Genomic DNA, 22,176 nt, shown 5'->3' on the forward strand with positions numbered 1-22,176 from the left:
TTATTGTCAAACGAAGCACAGTAATAGTTCCCTCTAGACTTTACTCTACAGGACATACTACGAATATGTGCCCCCTGGCAATGGACTCAGCTCAGTCAGTGGTGGGACTTTCCACTGCCCCCTAGGCTGGACCAAGACACTGCCCCAGGGACGCATTCTTATACACAGGCACAAACAAGTTACACATCACTCCTGACGTATTGAGGTGCAACCCCTTTATGTAGCAAGGTACAACCCCGCTACGTAGCAAGGTGCCGCCTCTCACCTTGTACATGTTAGTTTGAACAAAACAACTCTATCCATCATATTACCCCTTTGGCCCTGTCGTTGGGATGGGTCAGCTTGTTCCTTGTTATCTGTGTGGAGTGTGCAAGTATGCAAATGTTCTGATATCTGGTGTCCAGTACCTTTTAGTATGTCTCTTTCTGCATTATCAGCCCTTTCCTTGCCAGCTTCTGTGAGCAGGGCCTGCCTCTGGCTCACAGCTGAACTTTGCTTTATGTTAGCAAAGTCTTGACCATTACTTTAGTTCAGGCCTTAGGCCTCATACCGGGCCTCTGATACCAAGGTTTATATCTCAGGGCCTCCTCTTACTACAGTGAGGTGTGCGGGCTTGATTGGCATGGAGTTGGGATGGTAGCATTATTCATTAATAGGGAAGCCAGAAATTAGTTATGCAGGTCATTCCAAGGGAGTGCCAATGGCGCCTTTTCGAATCATCCCATTCACTGCAGTCATGTATGTTCTCATTCTCCCTCGTCCTTGTGCCCACAAAGTTCCAACAGTCAATTACATCCCACTGAAAAATTGGTTCATGGCAAATAGTGTCCTGGTTCTTTAATGTCTAAAATAGATGTGGGGAGGTGAGGATGAGCCCTGGGGAAAGCATAGTTTTGAATCTCAATCTGGCTGTTTTTTCCAGGGCTGGGACTTTGTTCTCTTTCTCTGATTTCACTCTGGAGTATCTCAGCTCCTTTCAGTCTCCTTGAGCCTATGCAGGTTGTTTCTTACTGGTGTGGAATGGACTTTTTGGACAGTGTACTGGGTCAGTAGTAATGAAGGCTTTCTGAGCACCCCTCAGTGTGTCCTCATAGTCGTTCTGTTTGGGAGTCTGCATGTGTATGGAGTTTGGCGTGTCATCTTCTGGAATTGAGCCTTGACTCTTGCTCATCAAGGTAGCATGAGGAGTAGATGCCGGTAGTCTTTTCCCCTTTAGAGGCCTGTGTTTTAAAATCTCTCTCATCACAAGTGAAATGAGTTGCTTCTCATTGTGGCCCACAGTTGATATCTATCTCCATAACAAACTTTTAACTATCGTCCCTCTCTGTTTAGGAGTAGGCCCGGGGCTGGGATTGGGATGGGGGATGGTGCATTTGCAGAACTGTGTTGGTAGAGCCTTGTGCAGTCTTTGCTTAAATTCTTCCTGGCTGTTTTGTGTCCTCTTTTCCTCACTTCTTGTGATGACTAATGTTTGTATGAAACAGAGGAAAATGACTGTGGAAAGAGCCTTTCCTTCCTGTGAAGTGATGATTAATGATGATAAACTATGCCCCCTTACACTTTCAGACCTGTTTGTTGCTGAATGAATCCAAAACCCTTTATGAGTAATTGAAACATTGCCCTTAGGAATCATGGTTACTTCCATTTTGTTCTCACTCCAAAACCACTTTCTCTGCCTATCTCTGATCTTAGTAGTTGAATTTGGAGCAGACTGGTGGTTAGCAGCCCTGACCTACTTTCAGCAGGAAGTGGTTCCAGGGATATAAGCTGCTAGAATGTGGATGGTCAGGGGGACGCTGGAAGTACTCAGTTGCACTTTGCCCTCCTGGAAATGGTTTGCCAAACTTCAGACTGGTGGAAGGCTGGATCAGTTCCTTTACTGGCTCCAAGGATAGACCAGATATCAGTGGCAAAGAAGTACTATTGCACAGTGGTGGCTAGCTCAGATGAATGGATGAGTGCCCACCATACCGCTTTACAGCTAGAAATTGAAAAGCCTGAAACCTAGATCTGTCCCCGTCCCCTTTCTCTGCTATATGACACATAACATAAAAGGAACATTTTTTTTTGTTTTTAATTGGGGAAATAAAATATTCCTGACATTAAGTGACTCTGGAACTGTGGGTCCCAAGAGTTTAAGAACTGTCTTCTTTGTAGCCTGCCTAAATCAGATCTACCACTCTCTTCTTCTGCTTAGGACTTGTCCATCCCTGATTAACTCCATGTGTGCGCACACTTATTCCAGAATAAGGGAGCCTTGTTCCTATTTATCTTAACCCACTGAATAGGTGTTCCAGAGTAATCATGTGTAGATAAACCCTTAGTCTGGTCAGCGTCGCTTTTTCAGCTTCAGCTCTGAAAGTCCTGAGATTCAAGAGGCCAGCATGAGGGCCTGACAAATCCCACAGAAGCTTGAGACTCAGGCCCCGGGCCTGCAGTTAGGCAGAGTGGGAGGAGCAAAGAGAGAACCTGGAGCTCGCCACATTTTTTCAGGAGCATAAAGGCTGCAGGGGTGAGGAAGGGCACTTACATTTGAAGGGCAATTAAACCCTGGGCATTAGCGTGAGGGTGGGGAGTGGAGAAAGATGGGGATTTCCGTTTTGTGTTAAACGGAGAAACTGGGACCTGTGGGCAGCAATTTAATGGCAGCTACACCGTGCTTCAGAAGCCAGTAGGGAGCTGACCCTCATGTGTCCTCTTTCGCAGAGCAGTGGGGGGCAGCTGCTTGCTGCTACCTGTTCTGAACGCCCTATCTGGTTCCTGACACAGGCGCTTTGAACGGACTCTCCCTGTCGCCTCCCCTTCCCGAGGGCTGGGAGACTCTGTTTATGGGATTGTTTTAATTCAGGTGCCTCTTGGGGAAGGGAAGTGCAGATTCAGCAGTGGAGCCCCAGACAGCTGAGGCTGGCAGGTCAGGAATGTGATCCTGACAGCTGGATTGGGACTGAAACGGCTAATGTGGTGCGTGGAGAGAGCAGGGGAGAGAGACTGGGAGGGCGCTTGTAGAAAGAAAATCCATAGGGAGCTAACTTGTTCACATTTCCTGCCCTCCGCCTCCCTCTCTCTGCTGTTCCCCGTTCTATAGCCTGCATGTATTCTCTATAATGCACGCCCACGCGCACACGTTGTCTTGGCACCTGGCAGAGCCATTAAACTGAGACTCTGTCAGCGCTTCCATTAGAAGCCCATCTCCACTCCCACCCCCTGCTTTTTTGCAGGATTTATAATATAATGGCTTTGTGCATTATAATGATTCAAGCCTCCAGGAAACTTCCCTGCAGCCCCTGCCACGGTGGTTCCAAGGTGCATCAGGCATGTAATTAGACTGTGGGAGTGTGTTCCCTGCGGTTTTAAAAACAAAAAGAGCATTGTGGCTATTTTGGTAACCAAACAAATTGACCTTGCAAATCGCCATCGCTGATTGCAGGTGTCAATATCCTGTCTGCTTTGAATCTTACAGAATTATTATTCCTGCTTGGTAAGGAAACAGAAGGTGGAGACTGACTCAGTGGCTTGGAAGTGGGGATAAGAAGCCTTTCATCTCATGAATGCTGCTCAAACAGAGCAGAGGTTGGAAGTGTCCAAAATTTTGCAGCAGGTCGGCATGGTGGCCTGCGTGAAACAAGTTTGATGGTTCCAGTGTGACTCCTAGAGAGTCAGTGTTCACAAAGAGTCCAGCAGAACAAACAACAACAATGGCAGACGACCAAGGTTTGAATGGGCTGTGGAGACTGGTCCACCCTGGGAAGGGCTGAGGTATATTAGTAAGGCGGGTGTGTGGGAGCTTGCCCTGCTGTTCAGCCTTTCAGGCTGGCACATTTCACCAGCACTGAACTCTGAGAGGGAAAAACAAGTTAAATTGTAGTTGGGGAAGAGGAGGAAGAAGGCAAAAGATCCTCTAGCTTTATAGAGGTAAGTATGTTTAAAATGGCTCTAAGATGAAGCTGTTAAAGTTAGAGCACATCAACAAAGGGGGTGGCTGGGAGAGGAGGAAATCAAGTGGAGCAGTGTGGTTTTTGTTGTTTTGTATTCTGATAACTTGGAAACAGCTCCCTCCTTAAATCTCCCCCCAAAACAAACAAAACCAAAAAAAAACCCTTGAGACCAAAAACAGAAACCTCAAACCCCCAACAGCAAACAAATGGACAAACCTGGTCTGCGGCCAAACCTTTGCACGTCAAGCTTCAGCCCAAAGAGAATATTTCACAGCTGTGCTGTAAACCCCTGAAATGAAGGCTTTACAGTGGAAATGCTGACAACCCCTTAAGCAGAACAACGCACTGTAATTAGTGTTCCATTTTTAATGTGCCAAACGAAGCACAGCGGAGGTAAATGGAATACCTCGAGCAGTAACAGGAGATCAGAACATGTGTTCAGACAGTAGATCAGAGGCTGTGTCGTATGCACCAGTCCCGGATGGTTACGCACACTTGTAGTTGTGCATTGTTTGGGGGGCTGGCGAGAAAGCTGGTGGTCTGAGAGCTGGGCTAGCTTTGGGACTTGGGACTTGCCATTTGAATGTAGCCTCTGTAGCCCAGAGGATTCCAGGGGCCTGGGGTCTTGGGCGGCGGGGGGGCCTCGTTTCGGCGGTAAGTCGGCGCGGGGGGGATCCTTCCGTTCCGGGACCCGCCGCCAAAGTGCCCCAAAGACCCACGGCGGGGACCCCCCACCGCCAAATTAACGCCGATGCGGGACCCGCTGCCGAAGTGCAGCCCCCACCGCGGGTCTTCGGGGCACTTCGGCGGCGGGTCCCAGAACGGAAGGACCCCCCCGCCGCCGAATTACCGCTGAAGACCCGGCTTCACTCCAGCGGCGGGTCCCGCTTCGGCGGTAATTCGGCGGCGGGGGGGGGGGGGTTCCTTCTGTCCCAGAGAGGAAGTACCCCCCGCCAGTGAAGACCGGGAGCGAAGAAGCTCCGGGGGCCCGGGCCGGGCCCCGTGAGAGTTTTCCGGGGCCCCTGGAGCGAGTGAAGGACCCCACTCCAGGGGCCCCGAAAAACTCTCATGGGGGCCCCTGCTGGGCCCAGGGCCTGGGGCAAATTGCCCCACTTGCCCCCACCTCTGGGCGGCCCTGCTGTAGCCCACTCCTGCCTGTGCATCCTCACCTCTCAATTGTCCATGCATGGCCAAGATGCATCTTCACATATGTCATTACACCCCTGAAGTCAACAGCTTCATGCCACATTGCTGTGTTGCAACATTCCGAATAAATTCAGGACCGTAATGGTGCTGAAAGCTACAGTGGCAGAATCCAGGGGGAACAGTCATGTCAACTGGGGCTTTCATGAAATCTAGCCTTGATCTTTTGTAAGGGGGAAAAAAAATCATTCTATATTGACTCTTCAGACAAAACAGTTACTAGTTATTGACAACTGCTGCACAGTTGGTGAAGATGCTCTAGTCTTTCCAAAATGCAATGACCAAGTTCCCTCGCTGCTTTCTTAACACTGGGTTTTCTATGTCTGCTTCTCTCATAGAAGCATGTGGCTAAGTGCATTATGTGAGCATGTGATTTATTGACAGGGAAGGATGTAGTGTTGTCTTGCTCGCTTGATGTTGTTAGCTAATGAAATGGACTAAAACATTAATTGTATTACTGTATATCTCTTGGCCCACGTGAGGCTTTTAACTAAGGACTTGTCCACGCTTGAAAGCTGACTGAAATAGCTATTCTGGAATGGAATAGCTATTCCAGAATAACTTGTTGCAGAAGAATTACTCCGGAATAGCTCTTTCAGTTAATTTCCAGGTATAGACAAACCTTTAGAGCAGTGGTAATTCTTACCCATTGTTTATCTTTGGACTGCCCTCTCGGAATGGCTGAGGTATGTGATGGACTCTGTCATACCTGGGAATGGCCTTTCTAAGTTACTGTCTCCTGTAAGCTGCTAGTTGATGTTGCTTTAGGAATTCGTTGTTGATGCATTAGCTGTGCCTACGTGGTTGTGCTGATTTCATGATGTTCCTCTCTTGGGAGCCGTTTTCAAGTACTGAGGTGTTGGACAGAGTTCCTCTCCCTCCTCTTAAATTCTCCAGCTATTTATTTCTGCACTAGAATAGCTCTGCTCTCGTGGGGAATGTGTAGCTCCCTGGGCTTCCGAAGATGTGGATGGCATTGAAAGGCTAGAAATGGGGCTAGCCTGGTGGGCTAACAGTTAAGAGTTCCATTTGGTGTTTGGGGGGATGGAGAAGGGGAGGAAAAAATTGCACTTGGACTCCTACTCAGTTCCTTGCTTCTGTGTTGGGATGAGTGATGTGACACGCATCAGCTGTGTTGCTTCCAGACTGGATAGAAATATTACAGCAATATCAAGGCATTGTCCAACCTACAGTTGAAACCGTGCTCAGAGTGTCCCTTATTACAGATAGTTTCCCTGACCAGGGTTCGGTTTCCCTGAGAACTGTGGCTGTCAAGCTGTGCTGTAGAACCTTCCCATTGGGTGGACCACAGTGTGATCCTAACACAGCTCTTGCCATCCTGTGACCTAAGAGGTGCAAGGAAGGAGATAGGGATTCAATAGCATGGCTTGACTGATATGGTTCTCGGCAGGGGGGGGAGTCTCTGCTCACAATGGAGAGGAAATCTCTCTGCAAGCCCCAGCTCAGAAACAGCCCTCTCAGGTTCAGCCATAGGATTGGCTTCTTTGGATCTACACAGCAGTGCGTACTGTGGTGGAGGAGTGTGTTTATAATGGTAGGGTCCCAGTCAGAGCCTGTAGCATTGGTTCTGTAACACTGACTGATGCCATCAAAGGGCAGGTCTACACTACGGGGGAAAATCGATATAAGATACGCAACTTCAGCTACGTGAATAACGTAGCTGAAGTCGAAGTATCTTATCGATTTACCTACCGTCCTCACGGCGTGGGATCGATGTCCGCGGCTCCCCATGTCGACTCCGCTACCGCCGTTCGGGTTGGTGGAGTTACGGAGTCGACAAGAGTGCGTTCGGGGATCGATATATCGCGTCTAGATGAGACGCGATATATCGATCACCGAGAAATCGATTGCTACCCGCCGATACGGCGGGTAGTGAAGACGTACCCTAAGAAGCAACAGCACACTTTGTGCCTCTACCACCTCTGGCCATAGATGTTGCTGTGTATACAAGCCCAAAGGGAGCATGCCAAGCTCTTCCAGGCTGGCACAACACAGCGTATGGGAGAGTGGGGTGGCTGGGGGTATCCTTAGGACTTAAAATTTTGTTCTAGCCCTCTCATGCAGCAACAACTGCCGGTGGTAAGTCGACCTACACTACGCGACTCCAGCTATGTGAATAATGTAGCTGGAGTTGACATACCTTAGGTCGAGTTACCACGGGGGGTCGACGGGAGAAACTCTCCTGTTGACTTACCTTACTTTTCTTGTCGGGGGTAGAGTGCAGGGGTCGACTGGAGAGTGATCTGCTGTCGATTTGGCAGGCTAAATCGACCGCCGATGGATCGATCTCAGAGCCTCGATCCCTGCAGTAGTGTAGACCTGGCCTCAGCTTCCCCAAACTAGCACAGAGCCTGAGCCGGTGGTAAAATCCCTCACTGGGAGCTGTCAGTCGCACTTCTTGTTTGTGATTGTTCTTCCTGTTTGAGGCAGCTGACTGGGGGCCGTTAGACCAGTCTTTCTGAGAGGTTTGTCAGTAATTGAGCAGGGGGGCCTGGAGACCACTTGGTCACATACCTGGGTGTCTTATTGCAGTGTTTGGCTGCTCCTCCCTGGTCAGGAGAACTGGGAAAACTCTGGCTGCTCTCTGCAGTGCCCTGAGAGTGCTAGCTATGGCAGCACAGCAACGGGAGCTTCCTCTCCTGGACGTCTTGCTCGTGTTGAATAGGGTTCCAGCAACAGTGCCATATTAGCACTGAGATGGCCGCAGTGCTGGCCTCCTTACATCACTACTTTGCCGGCTAGAATAACTGTGTGAGCTAACCAACCATAGGGCCTGAAGATTCAGCAGAGGCGAAGGATGAATGTGTGGCCTGAAGCACAGGAGTGGCAGATGGGAGATCTGGGTTCTGCCACAGGCCTGCTGTGTGACCCTGGGGCAAGACACTGAGGCAAACTTTTTCAAACTTGCGTGCCTGAAATTTTGGCACCTGAAAAAGTGGGCCAATTTCTGATGTACTGAGCACCTGCAACTCCCCAATGAAGTGAGAGGTGCTCAGTACATCCGACAATCTAGCCACTGTTTTAGGTACCTAAGTGTAGATTTAGGTGCCTAGTTTTAGGCACCCACACTTGAAAAAAATGGACTTAAGGAAACCTCTCGGTCTCTGGAACATGGGTGCAATCTAACCTGAACTCCATAAGAGTGTTGCATGTGGCTAAATTCAATAACACTTTTAAAGCACTTTGCGATCCTTGGATGGAAATGCCTGGTATTAATAGAACTCCACAGTATGATGTAATGACTGCAAAGGGCCAGACTTCAAAAGTTCAGCCTCCCCTCTGGGCCTGTAGTTTGAGGGCACAGATTATTGCAGGCACAACTTTGCAATTCAGTCTTGTAATTATCTGCACGTGTCAGTTAGGTGTCCACTATCTGATATGCAGGTACCAACAGGGGACTGATGCATCTAAATGAGAAGTGTGGGTGCAAAAAAGGAGCACCCACAGGACCCAAGGACCCATGGAAAAACTACACCCCAAGTTTCAAACACTGAATGCAAACTCTGCGCCTCCCCCAACCCCCACTCTTCCATCTTAGGTTCACCTCGCTTCCACTCTATTCAGTCTGATTGGGACTTGGAGACAGGTGATTACAGGCTTCTTTTTGTCTAAGGGATAGTGGAATGTTGCAATAAGTGAAGCTGAACAAGGAAAGGTTATGGCTGAGTAGAATCTATAAGATTCTGCTTGTTAAATGAGTTCGTGAATTCTTGCCTTGCAAGTCATAGTCATGGCAGCAGGCTTCCTACTTGCAAAGGTTTGGATCTGAGGTGAGAGGCGAAGTGAGAGGAGTCAGTTTTTAAAAATCAGAGTTAATTGTGGAGCTTTGAAAATTGGGCTCATGCTTCATGGGATGCTCCTCTTGTACCACTAGGTCTAAATACAACGGTAAAAAGACCAACTATCTCCCCCTCAGCAACAGTTCTGCCTTTATAAAGGAAGGAACAGAGTTGGGTGTGTGATCAGCTAGAGGGGAGAAGATGCTTTCCAGCAGGAAAATAATTTTGTGGGCACATGTGGACTGGATGTCCCCTTTGGGTCTGAATCCTGCTACAAGCTGCAGGACAAAGGGGGCATTTGTTGCCTGCAAGCATTTTCAAGCCTGCCTTATGTTACACAGCTGCCTGGGGTGTCTGCAACACTCCACGTGGGAGAGGAAGACCCGAGGAAGTGCAGTGTGGTGCTACAGGACTGTGTGGGAGTGAGGGTTGTGAGAGGGCGGGGGAGGAGAGTGAGAACTAAGGGTGGCCGAACAGATCTGTTAAGTAACACACACTCTGGTTCATTTTTTCCGTAAAAGCTGGGAGTGCCAAGAGTCTTCCAACTCCATGCTCCCCAGCCTGTGAAGCTGAGTGTAGTTCCTTGAAGAGCCTATCGACATACTGCTCAGAAACCTTGTCTACATTGGGAAAATTACTCATTGCTGACAATGTGTCCTGCAGCAGGTACTGCTGAAGTGCAAGCATGGCCTCGGACAAATAGTGTGTATGCTGCCTTTTTGGAAACCGTGGTTAAAAGCAGCCTGGGCTGCACCTGACGCTAAGCTATATTGCACAGTTGATGTCCATTATCAGCAATGGGTAATTTTCATAATGAAACAAGGCTGGAGTGTTGGCCAGATGGGATCACTTGAGAGAGATGTAAATTGCTTTCCATTCACCATCTCTGGGGCTGAGAATGCTCTACTTAGGGATCTCAACCCCTGTTAGTTGGAGGGGCAGAGAGCTGGGGATCTGGGCTTCAGTGCTGTGTGTGTGTGTGTGTGTGTGTGTGTGTGTGTAATTACTTTCCAAACAGAATTTTTAAAAAATATTTTGTTGTGTTTTGAAGCCACTGTAACACACCTGAACAAAGCACAAGTACCCTTTTTTTTTTCCCCAAAGGAAAATGGAATTGGAGCTAAGCTATTTTCTTGCTTTGCTAGTGGATTTATAGATGCATTTTTAATAGTCTGCTCTTATTTAATAACCATATTGAGTTACAGTTTTGTAAAAGCCACATTTCCAAAGAGACTCATTTTGCAAGAATGAAGATAGAATGGCTGTAGGGATTGGGATATGTATGGGATATGAAATCTTCCATCTCTAGGTCACCAGCTTGAATACAGGGAAAGCCATGAGTTATTGAACTGCTGCCTTTTGGTGGCTTGTGTGAAATGAGGTGATGGGGTCTCAGTCCAGTTCCTTGTGGAAGGTGTAGCTATATATCAAAACCCACCATTACTATTGGCACTCTCTCTCGCAACCTGAGCAGAGAACTCAAGGATAAAGAGGCCATACATCTCCACCATATAGGTAATTCCTTGAGTTCTGTGTTGGGGCACATTGGCACTGGAAAACTTGCCCTACCTGTCTATTGTGCACCCTGTTGTCTGGATGAACACAAGACATCGATCTCCTGGGAAGCTACCGATGATCATAGTAATCGTTGCAATAATAACTTCTTACGTGGCACCCATGCCTGAAGTCTTCTGGATATTTAACAAAATATAACTCAAACTATGTTACTCAAAACCAGAAGACAACATGACCCAACAAAATCAAGAATTGGCAGGGATGGCGGTGCGGGGGAAAACACATGCATATAACATGCAATAAATAAAACCATACTGCATGAACTGTAAATGAAAGAGAACAATTTTGTGCCTCCGTCAGGAGAATACCAGGGAGGACCACAGGCTTAAGTTTAGCTGAAGCGTTTTCTAGAGTCCTCTCTGGCCCTTGACTGAGATGGCCCAGCCTTCAGCATTGTGTCACTTTGTCCTCACAAGCATGAAATTCACTTTTGAAAAGATTTCTAAAAAGGAAACCAGTTTTAAGATATAATATGCCATGTTTCTCAACTGAAGGGTCATGACTCCCAAGGGAGGGGGGTTACCAAAGGCAGTTGAGAGGGTGGGAGGTTGCGAGGTATTGAAAACTTTATTACAATTCTATAGCAAAGAAAATCAAATGTCCAGGTTGACTCTGGAGTGGTCAAAACCTTCATAGTTTGTGATGTCAAATGAAGTAGTTGAAGTCAAAGAAGTTCTATTTTATATAATATCATTATTATCATCATGGATACATCTTCTATAAAAGAGTAAGAAATGTAAGGGAGGGTCATATGAATTTCTGATTTCAAATAAGGGGTTGCCACCCTGAGAAAGTTGAGAAATACTTTTCTAACGGTTAGAACACAGGAGTGAGAGCTAGTTGGATCTTGGGTTCTGTTCCGCATGATCCCCTTATGACCTTGGGCAAGTCGCCTTGTGCCTCAGGTGAAAGCAGAACCTCAGTGAAGTGAATCCCAGAGTTTGAATGTCTACTCAGGAACTTCTCGAGCCTGCACCACCTGGGTTGGAGACTTTTCCCAGCTTTTGTTTTAGTACCAGTGGGAATTCGCAGTACAGATGATTAGAGGAGGGGGCGGGTGGGAAGGGGGCGGTAAGGGAAAGCTCTCTGAATGCTTCAGAACCTCAAAGAGGAGGTTCTGCAAAAGGACAAAGGCTTAGTGGGTTTTTAAAGCCTTCAAGCGGCTGTTTCTTTCCTTTCCAAACCCAATCTCCTTGTCTGGAAAAAGCAGATATTTCAAGCAACAACTTATAGAGTGGGATATTTGCATTTGAAAATCCATTTATGCTAGCTACGGGTCTCCTTGGGATCCCTGAAAGTGGCAGTACTCTTCCACTGGATGTTGCCTCAGCGACTTTTGATGTTCTCTTCATTGCCCTCTGGGAACCATGTTTCTGAATGCCAGTATGAGGTAATCCATTGGCACCCATGTATGGACCCATCTGTGAGTGCCGCTCATGACTCTTTCTGTTTTCCTTTTGCACTAGGTGACCTTGGAGAAAGTGTTAGGAATAACTGTGTCGGGAGGCAGAGGATTAGCCTGCGACCCCAGGACCGGCCTTGTCGCATATCCAGCAGGGTGAGTCACTGCACACCTCATGAAAGGCCTTAGCTTAACCTGAGCTGATAAATACTGTATCTTTACATTGATATATCAGATACGGTCTTTGGTGGGGAGGCTGTTAATTTTCACTAAGTAGCCTCCTAACATGTGAGGATGACTCCTCTCAACAGCATTGGTTTAATAGCTTGTTAGAGGGACTGCATTTTCGCTATCATCTTTTAATTAGATTCTTTTCAGCTCTTCCTCCTTGTGCTTTCAGCTAAGTGTTGAATGCCTTGCGTTTTTAATTAGATTCTCTGGTGTTCTGAACGTGCACATAACTCAATGGATGTTCAACTCTGTGTTCCTAATAGTGATGCTCTCTAAGAGATGGTAACTGTAGCACAGAATAACCCTCTTGCATGTATTGTGTGATGTCTGGCATTGTGCTCTTCACCCAGACATGGAGAGAGAAATCCAGTCTGACTACACTGGTAGTTTCAGTCCAGGCATCCTCTGGAATACACTCCCCCATCCTTTTTCCCTAACCGCCCCCCACCCCCACAATATTACCCTGAAAAGGAGGTTAGGTCTCTCAGGAGCCTACAAATGCTGCTCTGAAGGTTGGTCACAGTAGGTTGCTCAAGAATAATTAGACATTTTCTTCCTCTGCACCTAGGGATTGTGTATTCTGCCTTCACATCATCATATCTCCTGAGAAACTGAGCTCAGATCCCCTGGGAAGCACACTGCCCCCGGAGCACTGGGTTGGCCTTTTATGTTTATGAATATTTACCCAATAAAGCAGCTTTTATCTTGTCTTATTGGCCACAAGAGGGTCAGTAAATTTAAATGGAATATGGTTATTGTTACTGAGACTGAGGGATCGGGATGGTTACGTTCTGACTCCTAGCATTAGTTATATCGATCTTATCTATTTTATAATGGCTGTACTCTGGAGTAGACCAATGGCAGACACAATCAGCAGAGGATTTCCCTGAATGTTATGATCTGGGAACATAGAATACTTAGTATTTTCTAATTGGAGTGGTTACTCTGCTGTAAAGGTGACCCATCAAGACAAAGCTCTAGTTACCAAATCCCTGTCTCCGTTGAAATTTTAGCCCATATTTTGATAACCATCCCACACATTTCTAATACCTCTAACCTCCATTTGCCAGAGTTCTACATTAGCTGCAGATTAGTTGTGTTTTGTGTGAAGATGTAGATGACATGCCCAACTAGCCTTCTTTGGTAGGCAACTGCCTGTTTGGCTTGCTGAGATAGCAGTATCTAGAAACTTGTGCCTCAGAAATAGAAAAAGAACCTGCTGTGGATGGAGTCATGAAAGCCAAGTGAGGAAAACATTTCAAGGAGGACATGATGAACATTGTCAAATGTAACAGAAGTACCAAAGAAGATGAGGCCTGAGATTTAGCCAGAAAGTTGCAATTGGAGACTTTGGTGAGAGCAATTTGTGTGGAGAGAAGAGGGTCTAAGTCAGATGAGGGGACCCAGAGTGGAGCTGGAAGGAGGAACTTGGGACAGCAGTTGTAGGTGGCATGTAGGAGCATGCAAGATGCAAGTCAATGAAATTTAAGAGTCCTCTCTCTGTCACTGTTGCTTAAAGTAATACACGGAGGCAATGTATCTGACCCAAAATTTTGCTCTGTCCTATTCTTGGCTTCTCACAAGAGTTTCCTGTGTGTCATTGGCAAGTGCATTTTTAAGTTTTGGGTATGGGTGAGTAGAAGTGTAATTTGTATGATACATAAAAATCTGAACTCCTACTATAAATATATTGTATGGGCCCTTCAAGAGCTAGGTGTGCTGGGGACCCGGTCTCTGCTAGATAAGATCCATCTGTTCCACTGAAGCCTCCTCCTGGTTGTGATGATCACTACTGCACCATTTGTTCTGTGCCGTACTGTCATTCATGCCCTTTAAGGCTGGGAGCCCTTGGGGACTGGGATTCCATTCTGTGTTTACCGCTTATTATCTGTTGTAAAACGCCTTGTAAATGTATGCTGCTATATAAATAATAAGGCAAAAGAGCTTTCATAGGAGCTTCGCTTGGGCGTGAGAGGCAGGCCTGAGGGCAAACGCAGATGAGTAAACATAAATTGTCTGCTTTCTCATGGTGTGAAGGCCATCTTGTGATGCAGAAGTCCTGGGGTTGCTCTGGAACCTGTTCAATTCTTGTGATGTCTCTTTACTTCATTTAAAAAAATGCTTTTGTTTAAACTGACTGCAGTTTGCGATCTACATCCAAGTACAGATCTGTGTCCTTCACCTTTAAACCCACAGAACCCAGGCAAATCGATTCCAATATATATTATCTCCCCCTAATGTTTTCTAACACTGGATACATTGGCATTTGAAGAGGGGAAGATGAGAGAGAGAGAGAGAGAGAGAGAGAGAGAGAAACAGAGCAAGCTTAGGTTTTTTGGCTCTTCTCCAGCTTAAAATAAACTGATTTTGTTACTAGTGCTCTCCTGTGAGAAGCTCATGCATGCCAAGAATCAGCCTACTCAGTGCTATCAGACATGTAAGGACACGTGGGGATTATTCTGGGTAATTAAAAGGTTATTCAGTTCTTTAGACCTTTGCATGGGACTCCTTGTTCTTACTATGGTAACAACATAGGTGCTTAGCAAGAAACGCCTGGCCTATGCCAGCTGTGTGTTTAGCAACGTGAATGGTTTATTTGCATCACTGTTTGTATGCCATGGCTTGGCTGTTTTGTGATGCTGATGTGATTTGGGGCTGTCAAGACAATCTTTTGTGCTTAGTTTGCCCTAGTGCTTGTTCCGGGTTCAAAACACACACGAGGGCTAGTCTGCAGACCTAATTGGACTGCGAGTTTAGTTTGTTTTGTTACTACTTTCCATTCTCATTCCCAGTGGATTTCTCCCTTCTGGGCGATTTGCAGAGAGCCTGGCATCACTATCTTGATCTTATTTTTGTTTGTTTTGAATTTGCCACATGTTGTTGCTTTTCAAATTGACATTGAGTTCACTAGCTAGAGCCATACATAAGGCAGCTGGTTTGCACCTCCAGTATGCACTCACCTGCACTCCAGATATTCCAGTGGTGTACTCAACACTGTACAAATGTGCTGATGTATCCCAGGCCTGAGATGCAAATCCCCTGCTCTTCCAGTGTGGCCTACCCGAAGGGACCAATTCTGTAGCAGCTTTGTGCTTTCACTAGGGAACACAATGGAAGCACCACACTTATTCCAATTCTGACCAGAACGGGCTGCTGAATCCTTGACCTTCCTCCTGGAAGAGGAAGCCCAACCCGCCCCACCAGGTCTGCTGCATCGGTCAGTTGTGTTCTGCCCTGCCATTTGCTCCCCTTCCTTTGCCTGCCTGCGGGTCCTTCTCACTGTGGAATCTGAATCCTTGGCCTTTTGCCTTAACCCGTCCCAGACCCTCCTTAACTCACCTCCTTAACTCACCACTGAGCCTTCTTAACTCACCACTGAGCCTTCTAGCCCCTAGTGCTGATGTTTGATTTCTTTCTGGTTTGGCTCTTGTTAGGTGGGATGTTTTCACTCCATTCCAGAGGCCGCCTGTGTGTAGGGGCTAAATGCACTGAAGGTGGCAGATATTCTAGGACAGCCCTTTGGTAATGGTCTGGCTTGGAGAGGCATGAATATAAGATGGAGGATGCACTTATCTTGTTTCTTGGAAGGTCTCTCATCTGCCGCCCTTGTCTTCCTGTTCTTGTGCTGACAAGAGTGTGACTGAAATAAGCCCGGACTAGTTTAACTTGACCAATGTGTGCGTGGTTTGTTGTGCGGCGAGTGGCACTGTCAGCTTAAAGGGGAAAACTTGTTGGATTTTTTTTTTTTTTTTGGCAGGCAAGACCGTTTTTTGGTCCCCCTTTTGGTTTGTCAGTTTCCTCTGCCCTTTTTCATTCTGGCTTCTCTTTTCGCAGTAGCTTGCTGTGGTTCTGTCTCCTGGAAACAAGAAGGGAAACAAAGCTAAGAAAATCCTCTGAGATTACTGATTGCTAGTGTAAAAAAAAATGTTTTGAAAGGGGGAAAATATATCTGTCCATTTGAATTCCAAGCCAGATGCTCCGATGACTTGAGTCAGCTTGTTGGTGTTTGTTTTCAAACACTTGTAGGGCAGCGTGACTGAGTGACTTGCTTTACTGCTCCTTTTTTAAAATCCACTTTTGACCCCTCTTCTTGGCTCAGTCAGTCATGAACCTCTGCTCCATTGAGACAACTCAGTTACCTGCTCCAGGGAGCAGCCACGCTGCCAGGGAGCGTGCACAGCACTCTGGTAGGCTTGTGTTTTGCCCAGGGTAGCTTGTGGCAGAGGTTAGTAAAGTGCTGTGCTGTTCAAATCGCGGTGGCTTTTAAACGCTGTCTCCTGGTAAGTAAGAAGCACTGCTATGATCTAATCTTTCCTATTAGCTCCTGTTACTAACTGGCTGCTGCTGTGACAGAGGTGAGTGGCACATGGGTTAACACGTTACACTGTCTCTTTGGGGAAGCTGAATTCAAAGCTGTATTGAGTAACAAGTGTAATGAGTTAGTGGGTCTCAACTTGGACATGTTCTCACATCTACCATCCTCCTGACCCAAAAGAGTAAAAAAAAAAAAAAAAAAAAAAACACCACCAACAACAAACAGGGTAGCTCTGTATGCTTGGCAGCTTCTGTTCAAGAAAAGATGCAGGACTGGAACAGTGAATTACTATCAAGGTGTATTGAATGAATTACCCTGGGAGCTTTCACAGAATCTGTCTTAACTAATGTGGACATAGACCCTTGGTTTGCGAGATGCACATGGACTAAATTCAATAAACAAATGATCCAGAAACCTCATTTGGAAGCTGTGCAGATGCTGAATTACCCAGGTTCCTCGGCGCCCAGTGGCGGGAGCAGCAGGGAGACTAATGGAGTTTGCCAGCAGAGAAAAGTAGGGAGATAGGGTTTTAGCTTATAGATACTCTGCAAGGATGAACGTGTAGTGGGAGGGAAATGAAACGTTGCCAACAGCACTGCTTGTTCTTCCTCTGCCTGCACCGGTGGGACCCTGGCCAAACAGGGATCCTGCCCCTGGAGGCTTCTACCTGGTCTTGACTTGCTTGGAATGTGGCCTGCATGTCTCTGCTGAAGAAAGCCAGGTAGGTGTAGCCACCTGGTGTGGGAGGTGCCATAGGTGGAATCCCTCAGGAAGCAGGTAAGAGAGCTGCAGGAGGAGGTGGCTCTTTGGCGTAGCATCTGGGAGTGTGAGGACTTCATTGACAAGATGCACATGAAGATGTCCGGGATGGAGGATGCTAACAGACTATGGCAGCACCAGGAGAAAGGAGAACTGGCTGCTCTGTGGGCAGGAGACTGGTTGCTGCCTGAGGTGGTCACTAGACAATGATTCACATGCCCTCCCAGGTCCCCTGTCCATCAAGGTCAAGAACCAGTATGTTGTACTAGCAACAAGAGGTGCGGAGCAGACCCCAATGGCTGAGGAAGAGGAGGCACCTGCCTGCAAGGCTGGGAGACTCACAGCCAGCACACCCAAAAGAAGGAGACATAGGGTGATGGTGGTGGTGGTCAGGGCTCCCTCTGAGGAGGATGGAGACATTCATCTGCTGACCTAACCTGATGTCCTGGGAGGTGTGTTACCTGACTGGAACCCACATCCAAGGCATTTCAGAAATATCGTCGAGGCTCATTTGTCCCTTTGTCCACTACCCCATGTGTCTCATCCACATGGGCATTAATGACACTGCCAGGTATGACCCTGAGCATATCGGTAGTGACTGCAGGGCTCTGGGAAGGAGGCTGAAGGCATCAGAGGTGTAGGTGGTGGTCTCGTCCAACCTCTCAACTGAGGGGAAGGGGCACAAGCAGCGACGGACACATCCTGGAGATGAATGCATGGCTGCACAGATGGCATTGACAGGAAAGCTTTGGTTTCCTCTATCATGGGATGCTATTTCAGGAAGGAGGCCTGCTGGGGAGAGAGATGGTTCACTTGAGCAGGAAAGGGGAAGACTAACTTAAATTTCTGGAAGATACTGGAACAAATTATTAGTCAATCAGTTTGTAAGCTCCTAGAGGACAATAGATTTATAAGGAATAGCTAATATGGATTTGTCAAGAACAAATCATGCCAGACCAATCCAATTTCCTTCTTTGACAGAGTTACTGGCCTAGGGATAGTGGGGAAGCAGTAGACATGATACATTATTTTTAGTAAGGCTTTTGACACAGTCCCACATGACAATCTCATAAGCAAACTAGGGTTATGTGGTCTAGATGAAATTACTATGAGGTGGGTGCACAACTGGTTGAAAAACGATGCTCAGAGTAGTTATCAATGGTTTCTTGTCGAACTGGGAGGACTTGTCTAGTTGGGTCCTGCATAGGTCTGTGCGGAGTCCAACACTAGTCAATATTTTCCTTAACGACTTGGATAATGGAGTGGAGAGTATGCTTATAAAATTTGTGGATGACACCAAGCTGAGAGGAGTTGCAATCACTTTGGAGGACAGGATTCGAATTCAAAATGATCTTGATAAATTGCAGAATTGGTCTGAAATCAACAAAATGAAATTCAATAAAGACACACACAAAATACTACACTTAAGAAGGAAAAATCAAATGCACAACTACAAATTGGAGAATAACTGGGTAGGCAGTCAGTTGGTGAAAAGGATCCAGGGATTATAGTGGATCACCAATTGAATATGAGCAGCAATGTGGTGCAATTGCAATTAACAGAAGTGTTTTATGTTTGACATGGGAGTTAATTGTCCTGCTCTGGTCGGCATTGGTGAGGCCTCAGCTGAAGTACTATGTCCGGTTTTGAGTACCACACTTCAGGAAAAAGATGTGGGCAAACTGGAGAAAGTCCAGGGAAGAACAATAGAAATGTTCCAAGCTTTAGAAAACCTGACCTAGGAGAGGTTAAAAAAAAATGTGGGCATATTTAGTCTCGAGAAAAGAAGACTGAGTGGGGGATCTGATAAGTCTTCAAATATGTTAAGGGCTATCACAAAGAGGATGGTGATCAGCTATTCTCCATGTCCACTGAAAGTAGGACAAGAAACAATGGGCTTAATCTGCAGCAAGGAAGATTTAAATTGGATGTTAAGAAACACTTTCTAACTATAAGGATAGTTAAGCTCGGGAACAGGTTACCGTGGGAGGTTGTGGAATCCCATCATTGGAGGTTTTTCAGAACAGATTAGACAAACACCTCACAGGGATGGTCTAGGTTTACTTGGTCCTGCCTCTGTGCAGAGGGTCTCAAGGTCCATTCTAGACCTACATTTCCCTGATTCTGTGTTCACAGATGGGAAGGAATAAATGAGGGTATCATGTGATTAAAGATTTAAGATAAGAGGAAAATATTAAGACTTTTCTGCTGCTGCTTTTTGGCAAAAACTGTTTGAATAGGAGCAAAGCTTCTTTTGTTTCAGCTTTTTCACCTTAGAATTATATTGCATGACAATTACTCCTTGGAGGTGGGAGCTGGTGTCCCATAGTTAGCAATGGAATGCCATGTGCCTTCCTGGGTCAAATTTCATTTTGTCACTGCTGCTCCAGGCACATTGGACTCCGATGGTGCAGGATTTTCTCGCTAGATAAACTCACATGCCAGTCTGGGCTGTGCAAGGAGTGAGCTGGGCAAAATCTCTCTCCTTCTTACTTGGCATGGATTACTCTGTGCAAACCTCCTGAACTTGGACAACCCTCCTGGGTCATGGCCATGCAAATTCTGCTTCCCACTAATCCAGGGAGGTGATTGACAGCTTATAAACCAACAGGAAGATGACAGCAGTCTGTGTCACAGCTAAGGGGAGGGGAGGGTAAGTGAATCAGCCACAGTCAGCATTTCTCCAGCCAGAAATCTGCTCCGCACGTGTGGAGCTGTCTCAGATGACTGAGTGGTAAATCCCACTGGAAGCTGAAAGGGTGAAATATTTTTTTTTCCAGCAGTGGTTATTGGTTTGCTCCCAAATTCCTGTAAGGCTGAGCAGTTCCCAGTGATCCCCATCTGGAAACCCTTGGAATAGTTTAACCATGATTTTCCCTGATATATAGATAATTGTACAACAAGCAACACATAGTAGAGAATCAGTCATAAAGGAAAAAATGCCTTTTAACCAAATCAAAGGTAACTATTGCATAACCTTGATGGGGACTCTCTGGCATTGCCAGTACAGGGATTTTTTGGAGAGGAAATGGATGGAGTGACAGTAGAACACTAGCAAGATGTAATGCAGACAAGGCAGATCCATCACTGATTGGTGATTGGCTAGGGAGACTTCATTCCCCGACTCGATTTGTAATGATAGCTGTACAGGGGTCTGAGTCGAGTTGGTGGCTTCCAATGTGCACAATGCACACTGCCATCACAGTTGGCATTAATCGCTAAACTTATTAGCAGTTAATCCTTGGCCTGTCTGCTTAAATGGGTTTGGAGACTGAACTGTCCTTGTCCTCTCTCTCGAGGGGTGCTCCGGGAAGATCAGACTTGAGGCATCTCTGTATTTCTGAATATATGCCCCCATTCACCCGAATCAGCTAGCAATAAGGCCAGACACACTGGGGCATGTGTCATAACCCATAGCTATTTCTGATATCCCAACATTTTGTTGTATCTTCTCCCCAGTTTGGAAGCATAGTCTGGAAACAGATCATTTAAACCCCAAACTATGAGGTGACTATCCTTCCTGTCCCCCTTGCGGATAGCTTCCTTCAACAGTGCTTCATTGCTGAGCTTAGACAACGCCCTGAGAGGAGCCTTAGAAATACCTTAGGCACAAACAAGGGGCCTGATTCTCTCTGGCCCTGCACCTTGTGTAGTCATTTACACATGTGCAGAATGCCACCGTTCTGATGTGGGAGCATTTTGCACTGGTGGAGATGACGGCACAAAGCACACGGCAAGGGAGAATTGGGCTCAAAGTCTCAAACAGAACTGGGGCTGCCCTCAAAGGTGCAGGAATTCGCCTGATATGTAGCCTGTGTGCTGCCAGCAGTTCTTCAGGGGCTGACATCTCCAGTTGTTCTGTGTCCAAGCTCCTGAGGCAGGCAGTACTTGGCCTTAGGTTTTAAGATTCCTTTCTGAGCAGAACATGGTGGCCTGTAAAGATCTGAATAGGAATGCATTCCAAGATGGCAACAACCCCACCCTCCGATATTCAAGGGAACGCCAATCGCAGTAGAGACAGGCTTCATCCTCTTCCCTTGAAGAGGATTGACTTCTCTGGAGAGGTTAGACCCACCTGCAGGGACTCTGGTCTGCTGTGAAATAATCCCCTGCTTTGGGATGTTGTGCTCTTAGACACCATCTGGGGAGACTCAGCTGGCACCATGGAGGGGTTGGGCGAATAGATGAGGAGGCCCCTTTGTTCAGACGACTAACGCAGTTTGAAACAAGGAGTCGTTTCTGCAGCTGGGCTTGGGGTTCACCTTTTTGTTTGTTTTTTTCTGTGCCAAGAAGCTACAACCCAAGGTTTCATAGTCTGATTCTGGCCAAGAAAATGATGAAAAATGGCCAAACGCCTCCCCCCCGCCCCGAAAAATAGATCTGTTGGAATGAAGCTGGAACATTTTGTTTTCCACCTTCTCAGTTCCCCTCCCCCACCCATTTTAGACAGACAGTGGAGAGAGGGGAGTGTGTTCATGCTGAAGGAAAAGGAACTCGCAGTAAATTGCCTTGTTCTGCTTTCCCGTCCTCTACTCTGCCCAGGGGTGGGGGTAGTGCTCTCTCTAGTTCTGCCCACTAGCCAAGCTTGACCCCCTTGGGATACCAGAAGGGGTCTCGACTCACAATGGATCTTTATAATCTTATCATTCCAGAGAAATAGTTAAGAATCTTGACATTTTAAAATTGCCATCATTAGACTTCTGAGTAGTGACCTTGTGATGGGGTGTGCACCCCACACCAGCCTTGATAGGATTAATGAGGATCTGAGAGGCCAGTTAGGTCACCTGGCATCACCTGAGAGAAGGAGAACCAGGGGTAACTGAGAGTGAAGCCCAGCTTGGGAAGGGCTGGGCCAGTATTATAAAGCCAAGAAGCTGAGAGCAGAAAGAGGTTACAGGGGAAGTGACTGCAGGCAGTCCCTGGGATGAGGGAGGCCATTAGGGACGAGTCCAGGGG

At 46.8% G+C, this 22,176-nt stretch overlaps 1 protein-coding gene across 2 annotated transcripts in view; it reads left to right on the forward strand.

The window, feature by feature from the left end:
• The window catches only part of MAPKBP1 (mitogen-activated protein kinase binding protein 1), a 128,956-nt gene that overhangs the window by 30,744 nt on the left and 76,036 nt on the right, over positions 1-22,176 (forward strand). For both annotated transcript variants that reach the window (XM_045015411.1, XM_045015413.1), the window contains one exon: positions 11,980-12,071. In XM_045015411.1, coding sequence (XP_044871346.1) covers positions 11,980-12,071 — 92 coding nt within the window. The remainder of the gene's footprint in view (positions 1-11,979; positions 12,072-22,176) is intronic.

Source organism: Mauremys mutica, chromosome 4 (genome assembly GCF_020497125.1).
Source record: "Mauremys mutica isolate MM-2020 ecotype Southern chromosome 4, ASM2049712v1, whole genome shotgun sequence".
In the NCBI taxonomy this organism is placed as follows: Eukaryota; Metazoa; Chordata; order Testudines; family Geoemydidae; genus Mauremys; species Mauremys mutica.